The sequence below is a fragment of the Haliotis rufescens genome, unplaced genomic scaffold (assembly GCF_023055435.1).
Source record: "Haliotis rufescens isolate VD_foot unplaced genomic scaffold, xgHalRufe1.0.p SCAF_3, whole genome shotgun sequence".
In the NCBI taxonomy this organism is placed as follows: Eukaryota; Metazoa; Mollusca; class Gastropoda; order Lepetellida; family Haliotidae; genus Haliotis; species Haliotis rufescens.
In genome coordinates, this window is record NW_025964001.1 from 33,742,202 (window position 1) to 33,766,197 (window position 23,996).

Sequence of the window (23,996 nt, forward strand, 5' to 3'; positions counted from 1 at the left end):
CTACAAATAATTGCTCAATTTGCTCAGAAGACAATATTACACATGCACTTGATAATTCGCAACCTTTATTGGACCCCGTAACCGAAGGGACATAACTCCTCAATATTTTCGATAACTCCGCACGTGGGTGAATGACATTTATTGCCATCAGTGAGTGTGGACCAGAAACCACAGCCTCTGAACGTCATGAAAAGAAAACATCAAGATTTAAAACCTAACCCAGGTCACAAGAGCCCTCACCAAAGTGGATCATACATAAGTGATCCAAAGCTTACCCCAAGAATAAAACAGGTGGGAGTGTAGCGCAGGTCACATCCTACACTACAGACCTAAACAATTGTAGGCCTAAACAATATGTAATGTATGATACCGTTGTTTATATTACTGGCTGCATCCTTTGTTTATGTCACTGACTTCACCGATGATTGTCATCACTACCCTTGTGTATACACAACAGGCTTCTCTACTCCAGTATAACAATATCTACTCCAATGTATAAACATTGCCTCCTACTTGTATATATATACTTGCCAACCACACTTTGTATATCATTTGCTTGATAACGGTGTTAGAACCTACACCAAAACGTCGCTCTTAATTGTAATAAAGAAGTTGTTCATCCATAAGTTCTTATCTTTACTTAGTACTCCAACTTCTAAATGCCTATGAAATAAGTAATATGTTATTTTTAACCATTAAATAATTTCACTACTACTCAATCAGATATTTATGTACCAGTAGAGTTTCTATTACCAGTAAGACAGATTTTTGTAACTATATTCAGCCATTTATTACTTGGTACAACATCTTCAAGTTCTGTGTGGTTTTAAATCATCCATGAAATAATTACCCGATTCACACCAAAACAATACAGCTCCGCACAGCAAAGTCGACAACGCAAGAGCTGTGCATATTAAACTGCCTTCAGTAATGTTTTTTTAGACGTAAAATGAGTTAAAAACTTGTGTGTTTTTCTTACCAATGAGTTACAAAATACTATAATTACCAGCTTGATTAGATTAGAAGCCAGTCATATTGTGCAATTCGCTTAACCCTTTCTTTGAACTTGAACGGTTATGTATGTGTATAGGTGTTTTGTCAAACGAGAAAAGTTTGGTCACGGTATAAGACTACACCCGCGATATGGTCACTGGAGAAGAGTAAGCTCAGGGTTATCGGCTATTGTTTACAAATAGTACTTAAGAACGGTTGACATACTGGCTCTTTAATACACCAATCGGTGCCGTTTCTACTCAGTGGTGTTATGCTGAGGTACAGCTCAGCTATAACCACCTTTAGTAATTTCATTTGATTAGTATAAGTTTGTTTTTTGTGTTTATGATTTCAGTATATGAAAGCTAACAGCAACAGAAAACATCTCAGTATTTCATCGATATCTGAAGATTTGCAGCGACAGTATGGGTAAATAGCAATAATTTGACTATTTAGGATCAATTTCATTAAACACTGTAACAGGTAGAAGAGCAGATTTTCAAGTGTATTTGTATTTCTTCCAACTTGTTTTGAGAACTCTATATTATATAGCCTACTGCATGTGAAAAGATACCCTGAGTTATCATTTTACATGATATCAAATTATCTTTACATGATTAAAGGTCTGTTTGTCCAGGATTCCAGCAAGGTAATCAACTACAATATATGTTTGTTTCCTGCAATAGTTTGGGGCAGGGGTTGCCCAGTCATCTAATGGGCTGCAGTTCACTGTGCAGAGTTGTCCCTTGGGAAAAATCAGAAACCTATTATTGTGGGTTCAAATCTCTGTTCACCCCGATACTGTTTCTATGCTATGTATAACCATGCTCATGGATTTCACCAAAGTAGTAAAGTCTGAGACTTGCATCACTTCGGGCTTTCCTCCAACATTAAGCTGACAAACCTTGATTTAACTGGAATGCTGTTAAAAACGACGTTAATCACAACTCACACACTCCAGCAATAGATCACACATAGTCAAAGAATATGTCTCTACCATGTTTAAATCCTGTAATATGATATTTTGATATCTATAGAGTAGACAAATTCCTCTTTACAGTAAAGGCTCAGTTTACAGAGTCCGCTCTTCTGCGACTCCTCTGCATTATGCAAAGGAGCATTTAACAATGAGACCCTTGTCTAGGTTTGGAGAAATGATATTTATCATGCTGTTAATGTTTAAATACTAGTTGAGTTTATGAATATGTATAAATGTAGTAAAATGATAAGATCTCTTTACAAAGAGATTAATTAACAATCACATCCGCCATGATATGTGTGCAGGCTACTCTGTATGATGTGAGTAATCTAGTCCATAGATGACATGTTTGACAGCATTTTGAAGAGAGTATTTTTTATTTTTCAGTGAATACTCCCGAAAGAAAAAGAATGCTTTTCACAAAATGGTTGAAAAAGGTATGTGTTGTCAGATACTGTACAATGCTGGCAAATGTGTGGATAACAGTGCTGGGAGTTGGTTTACATTTTCAGACTGATTAGTTTAGAAAAGAATACATTGTGGATTAATGATCAGTCATAAAAAGGAAAAGACAAGTGTTGCATCAAGAGAATACTGAGTGTAACTTATGTAAATAGCAGTGAACAAACTGTGCAAACTTCTAAATATTTCTTACTATTGTCTGCAACCCGAAGACACATCTACTTACAGATTTGCAATAACAGTAAGCATTGGTAAAACATGTCTGTTATGAGAGTTTTGTTTTAAAGCTTTATGCTTAGGCTAAAAAAAATAAAAGAATTGGTTGTCAGGCAATGTTTTTTTGCGGTGTCTTTTTCCTTTTGATTTGGTGGGGTTGTTCAAACTAGTATGTAATCAAATAAACAATTGTGTACAATCAACCTGGGAAAGGGCCTCCCGACATAAATGTATTCCTTGGCGAGTAAAGTACTGGAAAACTGTATTTGACTACTGTTGGAATTTTTTTTTTTTTTTTAAAGTGGAAATATAAAAAGAAACATACGGTGAACTTTATGATTGTGTGGACAGTGCCTGAGAACCAAGACTTTTATTTTTTTTAGTCTAGCTTTGTTATTCTATATAAATTTATTCCAACAAATATATATAATTGGATTTTCATCAATCACTGATTCCAAAATTGATTCCCTTGTTAGAAGCTAACTCCAACCTGTCATCAATGAAATACATTAATTTGATAAGGACTATTGTATTCTAAAAGAACCTACTTGCATGAAAATGTTTCTGCAATCAGTTTCTGTATATCTGTCATTTCAGCCTATTCAGTAGCATGTCAGCAGCTTGCAGCAGAGGAGGGGGACAGCTTTAATGTGGCAGAGGAAAATCATATGAAGAAAATTAAAAAGAAGAAAACTGATTCAGAAAGGTAATTTATGTTTGTGATTATCATGACAAGAGATGCTGGGGTTTCAACTACATTTTCTCACAATGGTACGGAGTAAACAGAATTTCCTTGAATGAACTCTGTTTCAAGTACACTTTAATAATACTAGGAGGGAACATCATGGCACATAGTTCAACCAATACAATTCTTGTTTACAAGGTAGGTGCAAATGAAAGTGACAAATTTTGCCGGGATGATTTTGTTCAATTTCCAAAAAAGCCTCTTGAGATATAAAACAAGTTTACACAATCAAAATACAAAAAAGATATTCGAAGTAATTATATTTTAATCATGTTTTTTAAAATAGTTTTTCAAAAGTTTGGAAAATCTCTATGTAAAACAAGTAATATTAATTGATCTTGCTATATTGTTTGTTACTTTTTAACTCAAGTGTGAATATTATTCCTGTCATAACAGACCGCCTCTGTGGTCTAGTGGTAGAGCGTCCGCCCGGAGAGAGGAAGATCCGGGGTTCAATCCCCGACCTCGTCATACCAAAAGATGTTAAAAGATGGTACTTGTTGTTACCCTGTCTGGCGCTCGGCATTAAGGGGCTAAAACAAGGACTGGTCGGCTCGGAGTCAGTACACTGTGTCTGAGTGGGGTATTCATGTTAAACTGCGGCATGGTATCTCAGTGAGCTAGCACTATAAATCGGCATCAGTCCTGACTAGTACAAGCAGACACACAAACACACACACGTACATGCACGTCGCTATATAAGTGCAATAATCTTGGACGCAACGTTAAACCCCATTTCACCTCACTCCACCTCACCTGTCATAACAACAACTTCAAGCCTGTTTTGAATATATTTATATGTGATATTGGATATTAGATAGATTAGTGGAGCAATCACTTTGGTGTTCAGTACTCCAGATAATTGTTTTTAATCCATTGAATATTTACGCACAAGTCATTATTCTCTTTGGGGGTAGCTATCTGTTGCCTTAATATGTTTTTGCTTCCTTTGGTCCAGTCTGTTGTGTATTGTTAACCAATGAGTAGGTATTTGTTAAACATAAATCAGCTTTAAATGCTGTTTCAGGTGTCTACTAATTTGAATGTGTTTAATTTGCTGCTCCTCGGGTGCCAAGCGTGTCACATTTTGTATAAACTCACGTGTAGTCATATATATGTGTAAGTTACAATAATCAACACATGGAGTTGTTGTGTATCATTCACTGCAGTAGAGTTCATGCATGTGATGGCTGCCCTCACTCAGTAAGTGGCAAGTACAGATCTGTAAGGAAATACAGGTACTCAGGCTGTAATGGCCACATTGGGTGATAATGCACAATGTTCATATGATGTTGATCTGAAAAACAATTCATGCATGTTTGTGTAAGTTGGATTCAAACAGCAAACAATTATTGGGAAATGGTGAATATTTTTCCATATTTTATGTTTTTACACAGGTTATCTGGATCTCTGTGTAAAAAAAAAGTTTTTAGGTCACTGAAGTGTACTAGTTTTAAAAAGATCAGTTTCAAAAACGCTGGTGAGCTACCAGGCCTACATGCTGTATTTAATCAGATGAGGGTAACAGAGACACACTTTTGTTTACTATCTCACTGGTTTCTCTTGGCCAGTATGGTAGATATCCAGATTTGGAACTTCATGATATATAGTGGGTAGTTTGTTTACAAAGATCTTGCAAATAAACATGCTTTTAAATTATTCTCTGTTTGGGTTTTTCATTGTTACAGTTCAGATGATTCAGATTCGGACAGCAACAGTTTCTCGTCAGATAATCCAGACTATACAAAATTTGAGGTATGCAGATCTTTTCCACTTTCAGTGAGTAGGCATCAGTGTTGCAGCAGACTCTCCCTTTCCAGTTAGTTGTGTTACATGCTATTCTATATTCCCACTAATGGATTTGTGGAGGAGATTCTCCCACCACCACCATCATGACAATTAAAGTTTAAAGACACTGGAAAAAGGTTAAAAGGTGGGTGTTTTTGAGCGTTTGATGCCTGGAATTGTTTCAAAGTTGGACCTTCGTCTACCATATTTTCCTTAACGCAACTGACAAAGGATTTGGGGTGTGATTATTAAGACACATACACAACAAGTTAAATTGTTTTCAGAGATCCAATAGTAGTGAACAAACTTAATTAGCTCTCAAGTCGATGAAAATAAAATGTGTTGCAATTATCTATAAGAAATTTGTACTGTGCACAAGCAATATGGACTGTCATGTAAATGTTCGGTCTAAGGGGGCTCTTGTAAAGATTACCTACCAACTAGTCTAACAGTTGGTCATGGGGTGCTTATTATGGCGAATATGGTAAATATAATTTTCAGGCAAGAAATGTCCAAAAACACTCTCAAGTCACTTACTTTCCTGCCTGAATGACATTATCGTGATTATCATCCGTATCATTTATAACCCCAATCACTACTGTGGTTAATTGTAGGACTCCAATGCAATGAATTCACTGATGTCTGACTTCTACAAGAGTTCACCATTGCACTCAAAACCTGGAGAAAAGTCGCGGGAAAACAAGGAAAGCAGCCCTCTGCCTGTTGATATGAAGAGTGGGAAAAAAACACCTGTAGCATCTCCCAAGGTTGGAGGCTGGTATATCGACAGAGGGATGCCCAAAACTACAAAGGATGATGTTGATGATGCTGGTGATGTCAATGATGACGTCAGTGTGTGTAATGAAGTCCAAGATGTCAGCTTCACTGACACAAGCAAGTCAATGTTGCAGACACCAACCTCTCAGAAGGTAGGTTTGTGGTGCCAGTGGTCTGGTTATGTTCCCTGTAGGCACCATGTTTGAAATAATCAGACACAAAACTGCAAAAGAATTTTAGCCCTTTTGCTGTGGTGCTTATATTTCAAGTAAAATAGCAATTAAAACATCCCTTTTTCATCTTCCCAGTATCATTCATTGACAATGTAAATTTTGTTTTGTGAGGCATCTGTTCAGACACTAAGTTACTTCCATGATAAGCTGAAAGCTTGATATTTCATAACTTGCACAAGACACTGTATTACTTTGCCATACTGATAACATCATTTACCTAACCTGATATTGAATACTAGCCATCAAAATTTCAACGGAAATGATTCACAAAAAACTTGAATGCTTGCTTGGACTGCATTTGTGGTGCTTTCATCAAGTAAGGATTGTCTTTGCCCATTTGTACATTTCAGCTCCAGAAAGAGGAGGTGACAAAGAGTGGGAAGAAGAAGGTCAGAAAGGTGGGAGATAAACGGGAGGAAAAGAAAAAAGGTGAACATTTGACTAGAACAGTCTCCATTTCATTTCGATATTGTGTAAATGATGTATGATTCCTCATACATTAAACCTACGCGTCATGACATATTTGTTCAAGCAGCTTTAAAGTGAACTGTTTCAGGGCCTGCGGTGCAGACATCGAGTGTTACATTTAGCGATGTAGGAGGGAATGATGCTACACTGCAGGTAGGGCTTCCCTGGGTGTGGATCTACATCTGTTGGTCCACTTGTTATGCTAAGTAGGCAAATCTTTACCAGCTCTACATAATGATGTCGTACATTGTGACAAAGACAGTTGCCAGTGCCGGACAAGGTGGTTCATGTCAGATGTACTATGCTTTGACAAAGTGAAACTTAGGTATCTATCTATGACATAATACTGGAGGTATCGAAGCATGGAATGGGACACTGACAAGAGTGAATGAAGACCAACATCTTGAAGAATAATTTGTTGGTCTGGCTCTGGACAAACTATGATGAAATGATTTGTTTCCATAGGTGTATTAAGGATCGCCATGAATAGCCGCAAGATTTCTGTTAGGAGTTAAGTCTTGTTCTCTCACTGTACTGCAGAAACATTAGGGAATAGAGTATTTTTTGGAGAGGATGGTTTGAAACATAATGATGAAATATTTATACAAACCCTTGTAACCTTTAATACGTTTGAAGTACGGACTGGCTTGTCTGGATTTACTTGTGTACATGTCTATACTGTACATAAAAGGTTAAGGATCTTGGTTATTTTTAAGGATATGTTTTTAAAATATTTATGACCCCTCACTACTTTTGCTCAGTATACATTGATCTCCCTGTCTGCAGGACATATGCAAGTTGCTGGTGCACATGAAGCACCCCGAGGTGTACCAACAGCTGGGGGTCACCCCACCCCGAGGATTCCTGCTGCACGGGCCCCCAGGGTGTGGGAAAACACTCCTCGCTCATGCTATTGCTGGGGTAGGTCCACATAGAAGTTGAAATTGTTATAGTTTTTAGTTAATTGTTATTACATGTATGACCAACAGTGAGTGAGTATGGTTTTACACCGCTTTTAGCAATATTCCAGCAATATCACGGCAGGGGACACCAGAAATGGGCTTCACACATTGTACCCATGTCGGGAATCGAACCCGGGTCTTCGGCGTGATGAGTGAACGCTTTAACCACTAGACTACCCGACCGCCCCTATGGCCAACAGCTTCAGATGTATTGCTTTCTATTTTTATTTCAATAGTTTGAGGTTGACCTACCAGTTCCTAAGATATGTTGTTAGTAGACCAATACCCAGGTGAAAAATTCTTTCAATTAGTATTTTGTAAAACATCAATAAGTTAACATCACATGATTATAACATATTTGGACAGGAGAAAGAAATATTATTAGTACTAACATCATCTCCATTGCCAACTGTCAACAACAATCAACAAACACACCTGTTCTATGTTTAGCATTATAAAGCCCCCATCCTTACAGATAATATGACATGTGTCTGTCTGTGTGTCATGGCATCCTAACAGATGTAGGACCTGTGTCTAAAGTGTGTCATAGAATCCTTGCCATAGGTCTTCAGCAACCCATGCTTGCTTTAAAAGGCGACTATGCTTGTCGTAAGAGGTGACTAATGGGATCAGGTGGTCAGACTCGCTGATTTGGTAGGTACATGCCATCGATCCCAATTGCTTGGATCAATGGTCATAATATTAATCACTGGATTGTCTGGTCCAGACTCAATTATTTACAGACTGCCGTCATATTGCTAAGTGAGGTGTTAAACAACAAACCAACCAACCAACCAACCAACCAACCAACCAACCATAATCATATTGATGGAGAATTTAGGATTTGCAGTTATAGCTGTATGATGGCAGCCGGTAAGTATCCAGTGATTGATATTGCAAGCAACATCCACATCTTAGGTTTCTGATGACACAATCAACCAAGTCCCCAAGCCAGACCACCGGATCCATTATGTCACCTCTTACAAGCATCGGTACCTGGGGAATCCCCACTGGGTTTAGTGAGGCCTCAGATAGTAAATGCTATACCAGAAGCCCTCAAATTTCACTGTCTGCTTTCAGGAGCTGGAGATGCCCTTCATCAAGATTGCTGCAACGGAGATTGTGTCAGGAGTATCTGGAGAGTCTGAGGAGCAGATCCGTGACTTGTTTGATAAGGCTGTTGTAAGTACAGATCGGGGTAGTTTATGCTATGTGTATGGTTCATACTGATATGGTTTCTCATGTCAAAATAGTACCCGTGAATATCCGGGTTAGAAAAAGTCTTCACCAACCAATGCTTGCCGTAAAGGCGACTATGCTTGTTGTAAGAGGTGACTAAATGGATTAGATGGTCGGGCTTGCTGACTAAGTTGATGCAAGTCATTGGTCCCAATCGCGGGGATCGATGCTCATGATGTCAATCACTGGATTGTCTGGTCCAGACTCAATTATTTACAGACCGCCATCATATAGCTTGAATTTTGCTGAGTACGGCGTTAAACAACAAACAAACAAGCAAAAATCAGATTACAGTGTCTCCTATTCTGATCTATTTGTTTCTTAACTTCCCTGGCCTTATTTTTGGTAATCTGTGATTTGCTGTGATCTTCCAGGCTGTAATCTGTGATTGGCTGTGATCTTGTTCCAGGCTGTAATCTGTGATTGGCTGTGATCTTGTTACAGGCTGTAATCTGTGATTGGCTGTGATCTTGTTCCAGGCTGTTATCTGTGATTGGCTGTGATCTTGTTCCAGGCTGTAATCTGTGATTGGCTGTGATCTTGTTCCAGGCTGTAATCTGTGATTGGCTGTGACTGTGTTTCAGGCTTTAATCTGTGATTGGCTGTGATCTTGTAACAGGCTGTAATCTGTGATTGGCTGTGATCTTGTTCCAGGCTGTAATCCGTATTTGGCTGTGATCTTGTTCCAGGCTGTAATCCGTGATTGGCTGTGATCTTGTTTCAGGCTGTAATCCGTGATTGGCTGTGATCTTGTTCCAGGCTGTAATCTGTGATTGGCTGTGATTTTGTTTCAGGCTGTAATCTGTGATTGGCTGTGATCTTGTAACAGGCTGTAATCTGTGATTGGCTGTGATCTTGTTCCAGGCTGTAATCCGTATTTGGCTGTGATCTTGTTCCAGGCTGTAATCCGTGATTGGCTGTGATCTTGTTTCAGGCTGTAATCCGTGATTGGCTGTGATCTTGTTCCAGGCTGTAATCTGTGATTGGCTGTGATTTTGTTTCAGGGTTGTGCCCCCTGTGTAGTGTTCATAGATGAAATTGATGCCATCACCCCAAAGAGAGAGACAGCTTCAAAGGACATGGAGAGGAGGATCGTAGCTCAGCTGCTGGCTTGTATGGATGGTAAGTAGAGTTCCTGATCAAACCCAGTCTGAGACACAGGGGTCAATCCTGTGGCCAGACACGGAGTGCCCAGAGATTATGATATGCATATAATCAGTATATGGTTAGCAAGATTTTCCTGTACACATTGTATAGGTCTGTTGAGATGTAGAACGTTTTTACTACTGCAAACCAATCACTGTTCTGTACTACATCATCCTGAATATTTGTAAAGTGTGACATTTCTCTTCATTATGCTGTGAGGTGACAACTCTCCATACCTATTGACCCCTGCTGCAAAGGGATATGATGGTGTTAAACGTTAAAAGTTAGTTCATAAGTATCATGAGATCTCGCGAGACTCCATTTAGGATGGCGGTGCCCAGCGAGTGATCGCATTGGATGTCGCCATGGTAACATATGACTGGTAAGTGTGATAGTATATATGATGTAAGGGAGGTAGGTTGCTAGGGGGGATGACTGTTAGATGTTAGTCTGGTTGAGACTGCTGGTGTGTGCACACATACTTGTCTTGTTATAAAATATATAACCGAATAAACAACTTTGACTCAAGACATCATCTTTGTGTCATCTGGCCCACATTTCAATCTAACAATTGCATGTACAGTTCATACTTTGTTTGGCAGTCAGAGGTTTTGGAAAGTGTGGAACTAAGCAGAACAGATGGTCCTGACTTTGAGTTGTGTAAATATTATTGAAGGAAACTGTTTTTGTTAGTTTTGTTACTGGTTTAACTGTCGTTTTATCACAGATCTGAACACAAAGACTGCCCCTGTGTTAGTGATAGGAGCAACCAACAGACCTGACTCTCTCGACCCTGCTCTTAGACGAGCCGGCAGGTTTGATAGAGAAATCTCACTTGGGATCCCTGATGAAAAGGCAAGAATAAGGTAATTGGTGCTCTGTTGGTATGTTATCATTAAATGTGACATTGTATACTACAACTGTTAGATAAAATGATTGTGTATCAACAGATATCGAAATTAACATACAGATTGTTTCATTCGAAAAAGCTTGTGCGACAAACATACTGATAGATGCCAACGGAAAAGCACATTGTGCCTAGTCAATGTACATGTTGTATCTTAAACAGTCGCTGATTGGTGATAGATAAAATAATGCCTAAATTACAATGCTAGGTTATGCAAACAAAAACGGCTTTCACGAGAGGGAGCAGCACGCAGACACAGAAGGAGTTACTACTATTCATATAGTTCTAAATGATTTACAGGGATTGTTACGAAACAGGTTTTCAAGTTAAAATACCCAAATGTCAAGAAACAGGTGGGTTAAAAAAATTTTGAATACCCTCTAAAAGTTGTGGATACCTTTATCAAAAGCAAACCCCTGGGTAAAATACCCAAATAACCAAAAGCTTATCTATGGCTCTGACTATTGCTAACCAGATTTTCCAGTTATTGTTTGTATTATAATCACAAGGGACTTTGTATATGATAGATAGACTCAGGGAATACATCAGTTAAGTTTGATAACCCATTAAACATTTGAAATTTCCCATTCCTTTGACAAAATGCTCTTATTTAATAACCCTTTGAGGATTTGGGGTTAGAATTGGTATCTTGCAACCTATGCTGGTTGTAAGGGGGTACTTAGTGTATCGGGTGGTTAGACTCGATGACTTTGGTGATGGCATGTCAATGTGCCCTGACGGTATATATCATTGCTCATAACATGAATCACTGGATTATCTGGTCTCGATTATATACAGGCCGCCATCATATTGCTGTAATATTGCTGACTGCAGTGTTTAATGACAAGTGAACAAACATACAATCTTATGAAGTAAGCTCTGTGTACAATGTGTTTATAGGTTTGCCATGTTTCAGGATCCTGCAGGTGCTGTGTCGGGGCCTTCGTCTGTCAGCAGATTTTGACTTCCAGCATCTGGCTCACAACAGCCCAGGTTTTGTTGGAGCAGATCTAATGGCCTTGGCCAGGGAGGCGGCCATGATTGCTGTCAACAAGTAGGTGTAGGATTATGTGCAGTGGGATTCATATTCTGCTCAACATTTGCTAGGGATATTCTGAGTGTCCAGATGGTCGATAATTCTGACAGGTTGTTTGGAGATGTTGGTGTATCAATAGGATGAGATTTGGGCTGGACCTGAAACAACTTTAGAGTCATTTCATGATAGACAAAAAATAATAGTTTTTGTATTGACCAAGTTTAATTGTTATGATCTGTTCGTTTTCCAGAATTTGCTGAAGGGAAACAATGTAATTTTTTTCTGCAGATGACAAACATGTTTTTATTGCAAATGTAGGGATTGTGTATGCGCTGGTGATGTGCTTCATTCCGATTCGCTTTATAGACGGGGTACATAAATTACCATTGATTTTGGAGGCCCGTATAGAAGGGTCGTCTTATACGTGGGGTCGCTTTATAGATGGTGATATACAGTAAAGTTGTCTATATGTTGTTTGTTGTCTCCCAGCTTTCATAAGAGTGTGAGCTAGAATAGTATCCCTATCAGAAGTTGAGTAGTATTGTCCAGACTCCTGCATTAAAGTAATCTCCTGTAGTCGTTTTTGGAGAGAAGTAACAGTGTCTCACCACAAACACCTGCTGTGACAGCCATGCATATCCGATCATCTAGGTCTGGGACAGGTAATTCGGGTACCCGGGTCGGGTGGGTACTGACTAGGACCCGGGTACCCACAGGACTACCCGGACCCATGGTTAGTCAAGTGATATATTGTCTAATGACTAAAACTATCTGGAACTCTATGGTTACATTACAAGTCATTAATGTTCACTTCTCTTTCTGACAATGCACCCATTCCTTCTGAGTTTTTATATGGTTGAATAAAGATATAACTTAAGTCAACTTCAGTGTATGCATGACCAGATTGTTTAATACATGTATCTAAATATGTTTTGCCAGAGCTATGCTAAAAAAGTTCCCAATCGGACATTTTGAGATCTCTCCTGAGACCTACAGTGGGTACCCAGGTAAGGTTGGGTAATAAGAGGTTGGATAGCCAGGCAGTAAATTTGGACTTGTCCAAGCCCTACAATCATCCCCTCTGAATTATCCCCATCTGGACATTCAGTATGTTCCTATTAAGTCTTTAGTAATATTTTTTTACAGGCAGTTCTCTTTTTACTCCTTTCTGTAGTTGTAGACTCAACCAGTTGTAATTTTGACAGCTAACATGTAGACAAATGAAGGAAGTGAAATGAAACATCTTCTCTGAAGACAGGTGTGTGACTCCCAGTGGCGTGTTTCAGGGTGTTTCAGGAACTGCAGAGGGAGAAAGTTACGTCTGCCTCAACATCCTGCCAACCAGACATCGTAGACAGTGTAGAAGACTGCCCTGACAACAGGAGACACATATCTCCAGAACTCGCATCAGGTGAGCATATAGTCATCAGTCGGTCCTTTTTATACCCATGACTTACTTTACAGATTTCTGTTTAAGAATATAGGGTTGGCATGTCTGACTGCCAGACCTGTAAAACATATGTTATTAAAGAAACGTGTTGCTCAGAGTGTTTCTTTAAAAGACAAGTCAAAGAGTGACTTCCCTTCTTATTACTGTATTCTGTTCTTAAACATGTACTCTGCATTTGTGTAACTTTGGATCAGGTGAAACAAAAACACCTTTTATCTGCTGGAGATATTGAATTGCCTTATAACATAGACATAAGGATTGTGTCAGGTTTGGCATGATTGTTGTCTAGAAATATTAGAAATAAATAAAAGAATATAATTAACTGTCTTGTAATATTGATTTTTTTATCTAAGTACTTTTTACATGTGTTTATGTAATATATTTAGTGTTGTCATGGTTACTGGATCACCCTCCATTGTCGGAACAGCAGTTACAAGATCTTTTCATTAAGATGGAGGACTTTGAGGTATGTACATTCTGCAGTATAGTCACAAGGAGATATGTAATCAATAGCAAATTATTAGTTGAGACCTTTTTAAAGGTTGTCACTGACATCTGTGAAACAGAAATATCTCAATATTTATTTCACAAAACATGGAATTATTTGGTGAACATACTCTGTTTGATCAAGAATCACTTCATATTTGATTTTTTAAGAAAAAAATCCTACTCATTGTTTACTAATATATTATTTTGTAAACATAGCAAACAATTTTATTTAAATTTGATTTGTTGTTGTCAAGTCAAGTACTATTGAAGAACTAATAAAATATAAAGTAATTACAATTCTCAATGTTATACATTATACAACATGTACAATTTAATTGATATCACATGCTGTCATGCCATATGTTCCTTAATATATTCTCTGTATACTATTAAAACAGAATTAAGCTGTTAAAAAGAAAATTAAGAAACTAGCCTAATGCTAGTTGTATTTCCTCTATCAGTGTAAACTTGGATGTTGTAGCTTCACTTGCTAAGGGGCTGGTCACTAGGTTTATGGGGGTTATTCTGGTGGGGTTGTTCTTAGGACTGTCTCATATTTTGCTCACCTTTCCCTCATTCAATTCAACAGGAGGCGTTAAAACATGTGCAGCCATCAGCCAAGCGTGAAGGCTTCGCCACCATTCCTGACGTGACGTGGTCCGACATTGGAGCTCTTCACTCAGTGAGGGAAGAACTGCAACTCGCTATACTTGTACGGTTGGTTCTGTATCATAGTGTATTGATTGATAGGTTAGTGAGTGAGTGAGTGACTGTTGTTTAACGCAATATTGCATTTATGTCACTGCAGCGTGTAAATAATGAGTTTGGACCAGGCAGCCAAGTGACTGAAAACAGGATCAACAATCCACATCATTAGGTCACAATGACACAAAATCAGTCACCAAGCCTGACTTACATCTATCACATTGTTTATTGTGAGTGACTTACATCTTACATATTGTGGGTTGTTTTTGGTCAGTGACTAACATCTTACATATTTTTAACCCTTTGTCTCCAGCCTGACTTACATCTATCACATTGTTTATTGTGAGTGACTTACATCTTACATATTGTGGGTTGTTTTTGGTCAGTGACTAACAACTTACATATTTTTAACCCTTTGTCTCCAGGCGCCAGTGCAACACCAGGTAGAGTTCCAGTCACTAGGGTTGACCAATCCCCCAGGGATACTGCTGGCAGGACCCCCAGGCTGTGGCAAGACACTTCTGGCCAAGGTAAGTGGGCAGTGAGTGGGTAGGTGAGTGGGTGTGGACGGAATGGAGGCATTAGACAATTAAATCTCATAAATCAATATAATTTGAGCCAGACAAACCAGTGGTTCACAGCATGAACAGTGATCCATCTCCTCAAGATGCCAAGACGAACAACTAGGAAGGTCACTAATTATTAAAATCTGATGTCAGTGACTGATGATAGTGAAGGACTGGTGTACGTAAAATAGCGGAAGAGTAGGTTTGACTTGGCATAACAAATTACTGGTAATGGCTTGTGCAGAACACATTTCAAACATTAACCTGAAATATGATTTCCCTGTGGAAGCATTCACAAGCATGGGGACCTGTACAGGGGCAGATGTCAATGTGTATATTGTTAGCTGTCGTAACGATCAATATGGGACAGAAATGCTATTCTCAGAGGCCGAAAATACACCACTTTTTAAGATTATGTTAAAACTTATCAGCTACAGTAGGCTACGTTGAATTCATTCTACACCACATATGAAAGTTATTAATATTTATGGTAAACTTATTTATTTTCAAGGCAATAGCGAACGAATCTGGAATCAACTTTATTTCAGTCAAGGGACCCGAGTTGCTTAACATGGTGAGTTATGCAAATGGTGATAAAGGATGTTCTCCAGTAGATAGGCCATGTCTTGTCAATTTGGACTGATATGACCTGGTTATGAGACGGACAGTATTTACTCTCTCACGTTGTAGTTTACAAACTTCATATTATTCACCCGTGAAGATCCGGGGTAGAATAGGTCTTCAGCAACCCATGCTTGCCGTAAAAGGCGACTATGCTTGTCGTAAAAGGCGACTAACAGGATCGGGTGGTCAGGCTCGCTGACTTGGTTGATGCATGTCATCGGTCCCAATTGCGTTGATCGATGCTCATTATCTCAATCACTGGATTGTCTGGTCCAGACTCGATTATTTACAGACCGCCGTCATATAGCTGGAATATTGCTGAGTGCGGCGTTTAACAACAAATAAACAAACAAACAAACATCATATTATTCTGTCAGGCCACACTCTGTCAGTGTTCTTGAATCTAAGAACATTTGAAGATGCAATCATTAATGAATCTTATAACTGTTTCCATGATTACTCTGAATTCTTTTCATAAGGTTGTTGTTAAAATGAGTTTAAGTATAATTAGTTTAGGGAATCATAATGAGTTTTGTTCTTCATTCTAGACATATATATAATAAGTAAGATCTAATTATACCAGAAACCTAAACTAAGGTGAAACGATGGGAACAAACTAATTATTCCAGTGTGTCATCAAGAGTGAGAGAGCTGCTTAACATGAGAAACTCTCAGATACCATCGTGTTGCTATTCCAGTATGTCGGTGAGAGTGAGAGAGCCGTGAGGCAGGTCTTCCAAAGGGCACGTAACTCCTCCCCATGTGTCATCTTCTTTGATGAGCTGGATGCTCTCTGTCCCAAGCGGTCAGGCTCAGGAGAGGTACAGTCAGCGGAAGAATGACCAGCTTGTGTACCTTGTCATGTTTTTCCATGTTTTGTTTCATTTGAATGTAATACCAGATTATTTTGAAAAATGAATTATACCTAGATTTATCGTCATTAATTATACTTTTTCATTTACCTTCTCTCAAATAGTTTTGTCTAGTTATGATTTCACCATTACTTAAATACTGTTATGAATAAGAGTCATACCCATTTGAATGATTGATCCTAAATGCCTATTTTCCCTGCAGTTTTATTGTATGATAAACAACAACCATGATTCCTTTATTTCTTATATGAGATATCAACATTATTCACAACCTCCCTTAGGATGTTAATCAGATTTACAAGCTTTAAAAATATTTACCCTTATTTAGTTAATGATTACTCCTAGAATACAATTCGATCTCGGCAATGTTGGACAAGTCCAATTTAGGAACTGGGGGTTATGTTTGCTATTTCCTGAATATTCTCACAGTTCTTAAGGTGAATATCTGTACCTTTTTTCTCAATATAGGATGCATGAAGGTCCGGGGTAGAATAGGTCTTCAGCAATCCATGCTTGCTGTAAAAGGCGACTGTGCTTGTAAGAGGGATTGGGTGGTCAGGCTCGCCGACTTGGTTGAAGCATGTCATCGATCCCAATTGCGTGGATCGATGCGCATGATGTCAATTACTGGATTGTCTGGTTCAGACAAGTTTATTTACAATCCGCCGTCATATAGCTGGAATATTGCAGAGTGCGGCGTAAAACAACCAACCAACCAACCAACTCTCAATATAGATTGCAATATCTCACACACTACGTTGCCCAGCTACATATAAGGGTAACAACTCACTACCCTCCAAAACATTATATCTAATTTACGACATCATCACATTGTGAGTTAATATTTAACGTCACATCGGCAATATTTCAGCCATATCGTGATCATGTTGTTGTGAGCATACGTTCAAGTCTCCAGAAAAGATGTCATGATAGAACAATGTTTTGTCGTGAAATTAACCACAACATATTCTTCAGGATTTATCATGTAGCAATCTTATATTCAGTTATAGCAAACATTCCATCATCTATGATCTCATGCGTTAAGACCTGTGGGTTATGTCATGTTTTTTTACCACGAACACACAAGACGGTACAATCCTTTAAATGTCGACCATTGATATGACGAAACATTTTGTCATTCAGTAGTTGTATATTTATTGCTGTTATTATATCTTTTACCTGTAAACTGTATCCTGCTTTGTCCTACAGGGAGGTTCCAGTGTGCGGGTTGTCAATCAGATGTTGACGGAGATGGACGGGCTGGAATCTCGTAAACAAGTCTTCATCATGGCTGCCACAAACAGACCAGGTAACCCGTCACTCCTCATCAGTACGAAGACTGCCTCTTTGGTCTAATGGTAGAGCATCTACCCGGACAGCGAAAGGTCGGGGGTTCGATCTCACATAACCATATTAAATTACTGACAATTTGGCATCATGTGCATCCAAACTGAAGTGAATTGTAACATCCGACAACACCTTCAAACCAAGTGAATCATTACATCAGACAACACATACCATCAAACCAAGTGAATCGTTACATCAGACAAAACCATCAAACCAAGTGAATCGTTACATGCGACACCATCAAACCAAGTGAATCATTACATCAGACAAAAACCATCAAACCAAGTGAATCGTTACATCAGACAAAACCATCAATCCAAGTGAATCGTTACATGCGACACCATCAAACCAAGTGAATCATTACACTGTCAAACCAAGTGAATCATTACATCCGACAACACACACCATCAAACCAAGTGAATCATTACATCCGACGACACACACCATCAAACCAAGTGAATCATTACATCCGACAACACACACCATCAATCCAAGTGAATCATTACATCCGACAACACACACCATCAATCCAAGTGAATCATTACATCCGACAACACACACCATCAAACCAAGTGAATCATTACATCCGACAACACACACCATCAAACCAAGTGAATCATTACATCCGACAACACGATCAATCCTGCTTTTTGAGTTGGCAACATATTAACAGAAGATACTTTTCCTGTTTATGTTTCAAATTTCTCAATGACGATGAAAATTATTTTGTATTATTGTTGTACTTTTTAAGGAAATGAAATTGAGAACTCTGTCAGTGCATTTTGTACACACACCAAGCTTAATCTTTAGCCCTCCTATATTGTGCATTACTGGTATTCATGATCTTTTTCAGACATAATCGACCCTGCCATCCTGCGCCCCGGTAGACTGGATAAGCTGTTGTATGTGGGTCTTCCATCACAGGAAGACAGGCTGGATATCCTCAATACCATCACCAAGGTAGCTGAATGTCAGTATGGTGGAACATGTTTGACACTACAGCACAAGAAAGATTCAGATATTTATGTGTTTGTAAATGAATGGGTTTCAAAGTTCAATGTTCGAACAAAGTCTTAATTCCTAAGTTTAGTTAGAGGGGTTAACAGGCCTGTAAGTTTTTGATCAGACATTATCAACTTTTCTGGGGTACTGACAGCCCTATGTATGGTTAGTATTTTAATTTACCCTGAAAATCAATAAAGAACATCTCTTATCACCAAAATCTTCATAAATCATTGTGAATGGAGGATTTGCTTGACAACATATTTTTATAGGGTTGGTCACTGAAGGAGTTAATTTTGTTTATCAGACATTTAACTGTGTCACTGTTTGTTGAGAGGAGAGTCACACATTCTGTCATGTTGCAAGCTTGCAGTTTTGCAATGAAGTTTATAACAACATTTCAGGAATGGAATATTGTTGTCAAAGTGACTGAGAATGACTTGAGATATTTCACATTTGGCCGTCATGTACCCGTACTAAATATTTGCTAAATGTATGGTCCAAAAGTGTCAAATTCCTTGTGGCTGTTAAATGTGCAAGTCTAACCTGTATTACAGAGTTAAAACCATGTCTGTATTTCAGAATGGGACCAAGCCACAACTGGCACCAGATGTCAGTCTTGCCACAGTGTCCATTGATCCTAGATCTGAGGGATTCACGTAAGTCAGCCCACTTCCCTCCAAGCAGGATATTGTGTCTAACCCCTGTGGGGATATCGAGTCACAAAGTAGATCTCTTGTAGTAGACTTATACAGGTCAGGTGGTCACAATGTATGACCTGGAGGGTCAATCACTCCATTATAGTCCACCGTGATGTATCTGAAATATTGCTGACTGGCCTAACACAACATCCATCCATGTAGTTATGTCATGTATTTTTATTGAACAACTGACACAGTTTGACATCAACTATCATTAAAATAACACTGAGATGTTTTCTTTTTCTCTGCTTGCATGTTTATGGATCAGCTGGTCCGCCTCCAAGCTTGATAATCACAAATTGTGACAAGTGATGTATGCTCAGTAACCAGGGGTCTGGAAACGGTCATATGCACCGGACATGTCCATTTGGGAATCACAAATGTCCGGTTTCAAATATTGCCTACTGGACATATAAATTTTTCTGTCCGGACACTTTAAAAAACAAACAGGGTCCAAATAATTGATGAGCGTTATCGTATCCCTTCAGCCAATTCAGGTGAAGAAACAGGTATAACAAACTTTCAATAAAAGTATGAAATTTGATATAAAACATCACTAGACATGTTGATTTACCATTAAAATGTATTTCCTGCTCTCCAAGGCATTGTTTTATATGCAGAGATTATGAGAAAATACACATGGTGATCTTAAACTAAGCCGGAAATAGCAATCAGCTGTGCACACGTTTCCTCCCAATCTACCAGTGATTCAGTTAAAATGTACCCAATGATACAACTTCCAAGAATTTTGATGCAATTGTCGGATGAAATTGTATCTGAAGTTAGTTGCAGCTTCCACCATATATACTTAAAATTATAAGAACCATAAGCGTAGCATTTTGGTACAGATGGTATGCAGGATATTGTTTGACATATGGAACGACTTTGACCAGTCACCGTAGGTAGGGACTTCCCGCAATACATGTATTTCGATTGCGAAAACGTTATGTTGACATTTAATAGTCAAACTGCCTCAAATATGACTTTAAGCAAGTCATGGTACGGCATTTATGATATGTGTATCCATTTTCTTGCATCTAAAGTTTGTTTCATGGCGTCAATAGTGGTAATCTTTCTTGGTGGCTGTTGCTGTTGTGCAATCTACTGATCACTTCGCATACGATTTCTCTGAAGTTATTGTAAACATTATTATAATTATTGAATAAAATTTTGAATACAATTAATATTATATTTTGCAAACATTATTCCAGATTAACAACGAGGGAACACTGAACATAACTTTTAATGTGTGTGATAAATCGTACTAAAATACGCTATTTGAAATGGGCGTGGCCTAAATGCAAATGTCCGATTGGGATTTAAGTTTTTCAGACCCCCTTTGATGACCCATAAATGTTCACTGATAACTTAAGGTGGAGAGACACAACAAATGCTATTCTTAGGTATAGCCTCACTGGTACTTCAAACAGTGTTACTTCGTTCCCATGTTAATGTAGCGGCCTTAAGATTTCCGAGTCCCGTGATGGGATTCGAACCACGGGCCTTCTGATCAGAGGTCGGACGCCTTGTCCACATGACCAAAGAGGTTAACCCCGTCAGCAAGCTAACAAGGTAAGGATGTCATCTGTGGGATGACTCCACGCCCTGCTACATACTCCCCCGTCAACAGAAGGCACGTCCCGGGCCGCATAGTAGGGTACTGAGGCGTATTTTGCTCAAATTTAATATGAACGTGCTCAGCCCCACGTTGGGCGCCAATGTAGCGGCCTTAAAATTTCTGAGTCCCGTGATGGGATTCGAACCACAGGCCTTCTGATCAGAGGTCGGATGCCTTGTCCACATGACCAAAGAGGTTAACCCCGTCAGCAAGCTAACAAGGTAAGGATGTCATCTGTGGGATGACTCCACGCCCTGCTACATTAACATCATAAAAATGTCTAAAATTCAATAAAATGTTCACAAAAAATGTTCACAAAAAATGTTAAATGAATTATGAAAAAGTTTTTCTCCATGCTGTAATTGAAACACTGTGGTAAATGGTGTTAAAGGGGAGCTAGGTTTGGAAAAATTGGCACTCTCAGCAATTTTGATTTAAGTCTCTCAAACTCTACTGCTAACATCTGCTGTGTCAAATTTTATGTATCACGATTTAGCAGTTAATGATGACCGAAATTACACAGAAATAATATCTCATTTTCACCCTGGTATTTTAATTACAAGATCTAGAACAAGGCACGAAATGAACACGATTCAGACCTCTGGGTTCCCCTTTAAATCCATCTCCTTTCACATGCTTACTTCAACAGAGGAGCTGATCTGGCCGCACTGGTTAGGGAGGCATCAGTGACGGCACTCAAAGACATCATCAAACTGCCAGCCTCTGACCGCCCTGCTACAGTCAGTGTCACAGCCCAACATTTCGAGTCAGCATTCAACAATGTCAAATCATCGGTCTCCAAAAAGGTAATTCATTACACAATAAACATGTTGGGGTATTTGGGGGAATACATTTCAGTGTGCTGTTGTAGCATCTGTGAGTTGCAACTTGCATAGATAAGTTATCAAAATAAAATCTGTTGCTTAGTTTTATGTAAGCAGTATATAATGGATGATTGGCTTAGGGACATTTATCAAAGGAGATGGAGTGCAGAGTGAGGCATAGAGAGTCACTAATGGTTCTATTCTTGATGTGTTCCTGCCACAATGCCACTGGTACTACTTCTCACTATTGGTAATAGTTTTGTAAACTTTGGCGTTTGAATTGAGTCGCGAAGGGTAAAAAAGACACTTTTCAGTATAGTACTAAGCTTAATCTGAACATAAATTTTGTTTTATAAATAATAAATAAATCATTATTGAGATAACATGGTATTTTGAGGGCTTTGATGAATATGTTAAGAATAACACTGAAATTTTTCTTTGCAGGATCAAGAAAAATACTTAAGAGTGAAGGATTCCTTAAGATCTTGAGAATTGTGCAATCTGTACATACTTTTTGTAAATAAAAATGTAATGTCATATACAGCAGAGAGATGGTTATGATTTATTTTGATCAAGTATCTGCTGAAGATACCCAAGTTGTTATATTCCAGGGGAATATTTCTAACAGCTCATCATAACATAGATTTCATACATTTATTTTGTTTAAACAGAACATGGCATCAAGTCAGAGTAAATGAAAATATTAATGAGATTGAAATTGTGAGATCCAGACATTTGTGTGATGAATCTTACTCTTAGATTCACCGACTTGTGGCCAGAGTTTCCACAAAGTCCCCTTGACCAGAAGATGAAACTTTTGTATAATCCTTTATGTTGATCAACAGAGAATGTCACATATTTCAAAATGACATGTTGGAATTGCATTTCCTGTGGGGACCATGGTTACATTCAATGGTGTGGATAACTGCTTGGTCATGTGACTCGACTGATTGCATGTCTTCCTTCCTCGATGGTGTGGATCGCTGTCTGGTCATGTGACTCGACTGATTGCATGTCCTCGTACCTCGATGGTGTGGATCGCTGCTTGGTCATGTGACTTGACTGACTGCGTGTCCTCGTACCTTGATGGTGTGGATTGCTGTCTGGTCATGTGACTTGACTGACTGCGTGTCCTCGTACCTCGATGGTGTGGATCGCTGCCTGGTTATGTGACTCGACTGATTGCGTGTCCTCGTACCTTGATGGTGTGGATTGCTATCTGGTCATGTGACTCGACTGATTGCGTGTCCTCGTACCTTGATGGTGTGGATTGCTGTGTGGTCATGTGACTCGACTGATTGCATGTTCTCGTACCTCGATGGTGTGGATCGCTGCCTGGTCATGTGACTTGACTGATTGCACGTCCTCGTACCTCGATGGTCTGGATCGCTGCTCATGTTTTCAGTCACTGGTCTGCCTGTTCCCATGACTCGACTGGTTGCGTGTCCTTGTACTGCGATGGTGTGGGTCGCAGCTCATGTTTTCAGTCACTGGTTTGCCTGTTCCCATGACTCGACTGGTTGCGTGTCCTTGTACTGCGATGGTGTGGGTCGCAGCTCATGTTTTCAGTCACTGATTTGCCTGTTCCCATGACTCGACTGGTTGCGTGTCCTTGTACTGCGATGGTGTGGGTCGCAGCTCATGTTTTCAGTCACTGGGATGCCTGGTCCTGACCTCACATTCACTCACACAATTGAAAAAACTTAAAGTAGAACCACAACAGAGCCATGGAATGGTTTAGCGTTTTCATTGTTATGTTTATTGCAATGGAAACAGTAATGTGATGTGGACAATACTTTATTGCAGACAAAGATATCCAAATAACATATTAATGGAATAAATAACTT

General features: G+C 39.0%; 1 protein-coding gene across 2 annotated transcripts; it reads left to right on the forward strand.

Annotated features, from left to right (window-relative positions):
- Positions 1 to 103: 103 nt before the first annotated feature.
- Positions 104 to 22,695, forward strand: LOC124119780 (nuclear valosin-containing protein-like). 2 transcript variants are annotated; one of them, XM_046482417.2, is made up of 24 exons: positions 104 to 291; positions 1,349 to 1,422; positions 2,360 to 2,409; positions 3,248 to 3,356; positions 5,084 to 5,150; positions 5,798 to 6,112; positions 6,544 to 6,622; positions 6,750 to 6,814; positions 7,448 to 7,582; positions 8,704 to 8,805; positions 9,867 to 9,984; positions 10,736 to 10,874; positions 11,832 to 11,969; positions 13,238 to 13,362; positions 13,788 to 13,867; positions 14,480 to 14,602; positions 15,021 to 15,125; positions 15,673 to 15,735; positions 16,484 to 16,606; positions 17,867 to 17,966; positions 18,858 to 18,964; positions 19,589 to 19,665; positions 21,975 to 22,131; positions 22,594 to 22,695. In XM_046482417.2, the coding sequence occupies exons 1-24, from the start codon at positions 187 to 189 to the stop codon at positions 22,636 to 22,638; spliced, it is 2,601 nt and encodes an 866-aa protein (XP_046338373.2). In that variant the 5' UTR covers positions 104 to 186; the 3' UTR covers positions 22,639 to 22,695. The 2 variants fall into 2 exon arrangements, with proteins under 2 accessions (XP_046338373.2, XP_046338379.2); XM_046482423.2 differs by lacking the exons at positions 104 to 291; positions 1,349 to 1,422; positions 2,360 to 2,409; positions 5,084 to 5,150.
- The last annotated feature ends 1,301 nt before the right edge of the window (positions 22,696 to 23,996 follow it).

Bases quoted from the DNA above. Each gene is read 5' to 3' on its own strand.
- LOC124119780 (XM_046482417.2), top strand. From the start codon at position 187: ATGAAAAGAAAACATCAAGATTTAAAACCTAACCCAGGTCACAAGAGC. The intron at 292-1,348 runs GTGGGAGTGTAG...TTATGATTTCAG, and splicing joins TTACCCCAAGAATAAAACAG to TATATGAAAGCTAACAGCAA. The intron at 15,126-15,672 runs GTAAGTGGGCAG...TTTATTTTCAAG, and splicing joins GCAAGACACTTCTGGCCAAG to GCAATAGCGAACGAATCTGG.